General features: G+C 40.3%; 1 protein-coding gene across 4 annotated transcripts in view; it reads right to left on the bottom strand.

Annotated features, from left to right (window-relative positions):
* Nucleotides 1–6,970, bottom strand: part of Abcb11 (ATP-binding cassette, sub-family B (MDR/TAP), member 11) — a 98,672-nt gene that overhangs the window by 40,086 nt on the left and 51,616 nt on the right. For all 4 annotated transcript variants that reach the window (XM_013518809.1, XM_013518807.1, XM_005393268.1 and 1 more), the window contains 3 exons: nt 5,280–5,450; nt 4,617–4,818; nt 3,716–3,782 (listed from right to left, as the gene is read on the bottom strand). In XM_013518809.1, the coding sequence (XP_013374263.1) occupies nt 3,716–3,782; nt 4,617–4,818; nt 5,280–5,450 (440 nt within the window). The remainder of the gene's footprint in view (nt 1–3,715; nt 3,783–4,616; nt 4,819–5,279; nt 5,451–6,970) is intronic.

Here is a 6,970-nt window from a genome sequence, read left to right as displayed (position 1 = left end):
TCTCTGTCTCTCTCTGTTTCTCTCTCCTTCTTTCTCTCTCCTCCTCTCTCTAATGTTTACTTTAGTATGAGGCCACCTAGATGCCCCCAAATGAGCCTGCAGAAGGAAGTAGGACACCTAGTGAGATTGTTTCTAGACTACACCCTGCCTACAGAAATGCATTAGCAGAATTTCTATTGGAGTATAATTTAGCATAACATGTGCATTCATTCACTCAGCAGACACTTGCTGAGTACATACAACTTGCTAACTAAGGGTAGATGCTGCCGACACAGAGACTGGTCAATCACAGTTGTCTTCTTTGAAGAGTTTAAATCTCAGAGAAGAGCAAGGCACATTCCTAGCCCTGATGTAAGGAAGACTGTGGTAAGTGCTACATAGCAGTTTTGAGTAAAAGTTTTGGAAATTCAAAGAGAAAAAAAATGCATGGCAGGTGTTACCAGGAAAGGCTTCACAGAGGAGCTAAGTAGCATTTGGGTGTTTAGAGTCCAGAGGATAGAACATTTTTGGTGGAGAAAACAGAGCAAACAGAAGCAGAGACAAGAGACAGCGGGGTTACTTGTCAAGTACACTTAGCTCACAGCAAGCCTGGGGCATGACTGTTTTATTTATTTATGGCTTTGTTTTATTTTGGTGGTACTTCAGATCGAACCTAGGGCCTTTGTACTGAGATATATCCCAGTCCTTTTTGAATTTTTTTTTTTTTTTTTTTGAGACAGGGTTTTGCTAAATTTCTACACTTCCCAGAGTAGGCTTGAATTTATATCCTCCTGCCTCAGCCTCCCAGAGTGCTGGGATTACAATGATATACCACCATGCCCAGCTAGCTCTGGCTTTCTTTTCCCACTGAGATTCCTGGGAAGGAGACTCCTGTTCTCCTTTAGAGTAACCTCAAACTACACAGAACTGAGAGCTACTAACAGTTACACTGAGATTCTCAAGGAAAGACCCTGCCTGGAAAACACAGAAGGAAAGGAGCGAAACCACCTAACTTGAACATATTGAAGGCTTAGACTGGCCTGATGCCAACGCAACTTTGGGGTATTTGGTCATGTGAGCTGATTCTTTCCCTTTAAAGCAAGATGGGTGAGGTTTTTTTCAGTCATTAGCAAGTAGAGCATTAAATGATGGAGCCAATGATAAAGGCTCCCTTCATAGGAAGGAAGTTTCATTCTCAAAACTGTGTTCCAAGAGCTTCAGCTACAGCTGAAGCGCAGACAGACATGTTGGCCGCAAGGAGCCCCACACCACCTGCTCTAGTGCACTGAGATGGGACCATTCCCACGACTCCCCTTGTCACTTTCTACCCAAGGGAGATTGGACTGAAACAAGTGTCAGGTGCTGCCTGCACCCGTGTGCTCAGCCGGCCTTCCTGAGAAGGCAACCACACATACCTTCAGATTTCAAAATTTTACTTGAAATTAAACATACTGAGGGATGTTTATAAAACTTGACGAGTAATTTTGGTTATTTTATAGCTTTTACTTTATAGAGTTAACGTGAAGCTCTTGCCTTATTTTCCAAATTTAATAAATTCAATAAAACTAGTACTTCTTTAAAATTTTCCAGTAGACTTGTTCTCAAAAGAAAAATAAATAAATAAACTTCACCTGAGAATTTAGATTTTTAAAGAAAAGGTACACTAGGGCTTGAAGTACCTGTTTACTTTTGAAAATCAGTATAGTACTTTTTTAGTGAACTATCCTTTAAACATTAAAAATGAGTAAGCCTGTTTTGACTGCTTAGAGTTGCTGCCTGAATGTCTGAAGTCTTTATAACCCCTTTTCGATAAACAGTTGGCCACCTCGAATGAGCCATTGCTCAGACCATAGCTTTATGCTCATTCCATGTTCCTTACCATAAGGACAACAATGGTAGAGCAAGGTGCTGTCAACCACTAACTACCATGGTCTCCTCCTAACATAAGAAGGAAGATCTGGACCAGCTCTTTCATGGATCCAGACAAATACTGCTGGACAGATGGGTGTCAAACCCAGGGCTTTGCCTATACTAAGCAGGGGCTCTACCGCTGCTAAGCTACAGCACTGACCCCTAGAATTCTTAACACAGAGATTTTTAACATTACAGGGACTTTTAAAAGTGAAACTGTTAAATCAGCATGAAGACAACATGAAAAAGATAGTTTAAGAGTGAACACCTACATATTGATCTGGAGAAAAATAAATACTTCATTTAGAGAAATTCTCCTTAAAAGCTAAAAGATATTTTTCTTCACCTAGTGTAATAGTGGGTGAGAAGTTTAGAAGTTTAACTAAGTGGGCTGGGGATATAGCTCAGCCACAAAACACCTGCCTCATAAGTAGGAGGCCCTGAGTTCAATTCCAGTCTCCTGCACTCAAAAAAGAAGTTTAACTAAGCGACTCAGCAGGGAGCCAGCGTCCTCACTTTGTAAACATCCTGAGCCTGCGCAAGAGGAGGGCATGGAGGTGCTCTGAGTGCTACATACACACTTCCAAGGGGGTGACAGCCTGCTTACAATATAAAGGAGGAAAAGAGGCTTGCTTTCCCCCCACTTGTGCTCTTGCTGCTTTCGCTGCCTTGGACTGCTGCCTCTGTGCCATGCCACCCTGCCTGGGAGCCAGCTGATAGGGGCTGAAACCTCCAGTAAACTGAGCTAAATAAACCTTTCCTTCCTTAATTTTGGGCTTTGGGTATTTTGTCTTAGCAACTAGAAAGAAAAGTAACCAAGACCCTAGTTAAGAATGATTTGATTTTGGATAGTCACTCGAGGTCACTCAAGGTGCAGAAGTGTTTGTAACTCAATTGCTTCTCTACAGGTTGAAGAATGGACCTATAGGTGTAAATGTGGCTTCCATAGGAGACAGGGTTTCCTGCGTCTCAGCTGTGGTGGGTAAAAGACTAAAAACAGGGTTTTTTAAAAAGCCCCTTTCTGCGCCAAATAAACAGTATTTTATGGGCTGAACAGAAGACCATTGTGTTAAATGTTTTGCTTTATTTTGTGCTTTGTTTTGTTTCTTTGTAGTTCTGGGTGGCCTTGAAATCACTTGAACTCACTATGTAGGCCGGGCTGGCCTCAATCTCATGGCAGTCCTCCTGCCTCAGCCTCCTAAGTGCTGGGATCACAGATGTGTGCCACTGCATGTGACAGAGTTTTGTTTTCATGATACTAGCGATTGAACTCTGTGCCTTGGAAGATTCTGAGCAAGTGTTCTACCATTGAGGTACATCCCCAGGCCAATGTTAAATGAAATAAACTAGACTTAAAATGACAAGTCTCACTTTCACTATGATTTCCACTATGCTTTCTCTAATATGTGGAATTTTTAAAAGATAACACAAAAGTAGATGAGACACCGTGGTATGATTAGGCAAGAGGAAGGTAATAGGAGGTGGAGGAGCAGAGTATAAGGGGGGAGTAAGAGGATGGATATGATCAAAATATATTTTACATATTGAAACCCAATATTTTATAAATTTAACAGGTACTAATAAAAATATATTCTTAAAAAACAACCAAAATCCTCCATCACAACCCTACCCAAAATGTGATAAAAAGCCAAAGTAAAACAAACACCCATGAATGGGAAGTATAAATGTCATAATGAAGTAAATCATCTGCATACTCTTACTGCACAAGACTGGGATTCTGCTTGGAGCTTTCCTTGAGGACCACAGCTACAAAGAGCTCCTAAGAAAATTTGAAAATTTAAATCTGCGCATGTCTTGAGCTTACCGTAAACTGTCCTGATAGCTCCCTCTGCTGAAGGTCCTGGGTATGTCATTTTCAGTTGCATCTTTTTCTGTTCAACACAATGTAAGCCATTTATTAGTGTATACAAGAAAAGGGCCAGATTCAAACATTTGCTGTGTCTGCCTAAAATTTGATTCTTATGTCTGATGCTGACCTGTTTTAGCAACTTTATTTCAATAAATAAAACCAGAAACTCATCTGGCACTTTCTAATAAAAAATTCAAGATAATTAGACTGAGTCATTTGAAACATATGGTATCCTGTTACTTCTGCAGAAAAAGAAATCTTTTAGCATTAGTCATAAAAAAAATTAAGGGAAGCCAACTAGAAGTGACAAAAATGATAAAACCACTAAACAAAGTCTATTCAGACTTAAATTCAGATGTTAAAACACATACAGTAGCTATGCCTAATATAGCTCACATGTGCCAATGTGAAATGGTGGAGAAGGATTAGAGTGGTTAGTGAATTTAGCTTGGGGTAGCCACAGAATCTGAAAATTCGGAAGGTGTGCTAGGGCCTGAAGCATCTATCTGCATTGGAAAATAAGTATAAAGCTTTTAAATCATTGATAAATTCACTCAACCGATAAGAATGAGACTTCTCCACTGTGCAGGACACACACTAGGAAGCCTCTCCTATTTGCAAAGGGTAAGAAAAAGGGACAGAACAGAAAATCAGAAAACACTGGATTTAGCTCTTAGGACCTAAAATAATTTGACTTGTGAGCTTCAGTTGTTGCCTTTAGCATTTATATAATGCCTGCCAGGGGTGTCGGGAAAACAAAGCAGACAGCATATATTAACATGCACAGAAAGGCACAAAGCACTGCATATGTTAACTATTTAAGAGACTGAACAAGCAGAAGGGAAAAGGCACTTACCCTTTACAGGATTTTCAGTAAGGGCTTGATCTCCATGACTTTGCAAAGTCACTAGGGTGAAGTAGACCCCTTTCCTTTCCAACAGTTCTTCATGGGTGCCTCTTTCTACTGCTGTGCCGTGTTCAAAACCAACGATAACATCCGCTGCTTGGACCGTGGACAGGCGGTGGGCGATTGAGATGACTGTGTGCCCATGCTGAATCTGGGAGGAACACAGAGCACTATGAAACAAAAGCTGAGATACAGCTGACCTTGGTCATTGGATCCTTCTCGAATCCAAGTAAGTCAGTGCCTTGGTTCCTGGGAGGATCCTTACATAGGCTATGCAGACATCAGAAAAGGTCAATTTCTTGTAGCCATAAATTGGGTCACAATCCCAGTAGTCTGCTGCTGCTATTAATCAACAATTTAAGAAAGGGGAACTTTAAAACATCACGTTACTCATATCGAGAGCTTAAGTTTTACATGTGCGACTTTTGGAAGCAAATCATAACTGTCTTCTATTCAACGTGAGGAAGACAGCAGCCAGCCACTGTTTCTTAAATGATCACATTGAATGCACAGACACAAGTAGCATCACCCCCCTCCAGTGAGGGGACTTTTCCTCAGAAAGACAAGCATTTCCACCTGGACCCATAAAACGAACTCAGGCTCTCCACAAACCTTACTCAGTGCTTCTTGGACCATGGCTTCACTCTCATTGTCCAGTGCTGAGGTGGCCATGTCCAAAAGGAGGATCTTGGGGTTTCGGACAAGGGCTCTGGCGATGGCGATCCTTTGTTTCTGGCCACCACTCATCTGGCCTCCTCCTTCTCCAACAGGAGTGTCAAATTGCTACAGAAAAAGTGATACCAGTCAAAGGGAGAAGATGATGATGGCTCTTGACAGCAATGCAGTGTAAAGGTCTTTATAACTTCCTGTTCAACCATGAATTTTCACAGATCAAACAAAGATTCCTTCCCCAAACAGACTATTGTCTAATCAATAGTTGCAGGTGAGATAAGGAAATTGACTTAGGCTTTTACTCCAGGGTGTACTGAGCAATGTAAATGTTCCCCTTTAGCTCAAATTTAAATAAAATTGTTCTACCAAACTAGAAATTGATCAGTCTTGAAAAATTCATCTTAAAAGACTTCAAGTCTTTGTCTCATCTCTAATGAAACAACATAGCAAAATATAATATGAGAGGTGTTTTTATATTGTGAATGGCAGGACAAACTAGCTTCATAAAAATCACCATGGACAGCAAATGGCTACGGAGTACTTCTCACGCCCAGCCTCACACTGGAATCTAACCAATTACGGTAGCCAGACTCGCTTTCTTTTTCGTAGTGCAGTTTGAACCCCAGGGTCATCTCACTGAGCTACATCTCTAGCCTTTTTTTGTTTTTTATTTTCAGATAGGATCTCAAAGTCCCTAAGTTGCCCTGCCTGGGATTGATTTTGTAATCCTGCTGCCTCCGCCTCCCAGAATGCTGGAATTACAGGTGTGTGCCACCATGCCCAGCTCCAATTCTTATCTTGCTTTATATTAGCTAATATGAATTGAGCACCTACTGCACATAAAGCATGGTGCTGAAATTTTACATATGTCATCTCATTTACTCCTCACAGATATCATAGGAGACAGGTACTGCTGATCTATTCAACCAATAAATAAGGAAGCTTGGGGCGTGAAGAGGCATGATAACTTTATGGAAGTTCACAGAGCTGGTGAGTAGAGAAAATAGGTTTGATACTGAGGCACTCTAATACTAAAGATTTCTTCTCTAGCCATTAGACTATAGCATACTCCTAGCTACCATCCTATTCATAAGGTAATTTATTTTTTTATTTTAAGAAATAAAAGAAGGAAAACATATTAACAAACAGACATCCATTTACAAAATAGCATAAGAACAATACAAACAAAACAGAGTTACAGACAAAGTTGTAGGAAATTAACAATGATTGTTGTATTAGTTATTGATATCTTCAAAGTGGTTTCTCAAGAAAACAAATAGAGACATACAAGACTGATCAAACAAGTAATCATTAGCTGTTCCTTTCTGTAGAGCAATAGAAGACAGTAGTAGAACTATGTTAGCTATCCTGTATACACATCCTTACAAAGTTTCCCCTTCTTTCCCTTCTATTTTCCCACACCCCAGTTGCCCTTTACTTTTGAGCATTTTCCTTTCATTTCACAATGTCTATCATACCTTCTCATTTTTATTCACTCTTTCAGGTGAAACAATATGATTCTTACACATGTAGGTCTGATTTATTTCACTTATGAGTAGGGTCTCTAGTTGTGACCATTTCCCTTTAAAAGCCTCGAGTTTATCTTTCTCTGTATTCCATTATACAAAAGT

Source organism: Chinchilla lanigera, unplaced genomic scaffold (genome assembly GCF_000276665.1).
Source record: "Chinchilla lanigera isolate Chin_1 unplaced genomic scaffold, ChiLan1.0 scaffold00048, whole genome shotgun sequence".
In the NCBI taxonomy this organism is placed as follows: Eukaryota; Metazoa; Chordata; class Mammalia; order Rodentia; family Chinchillidae; genus Chinchilla; species Chinchilla lanigera.
This window is presented reverse-complemented; position numbering and strand designations above follow the sequence as displayed.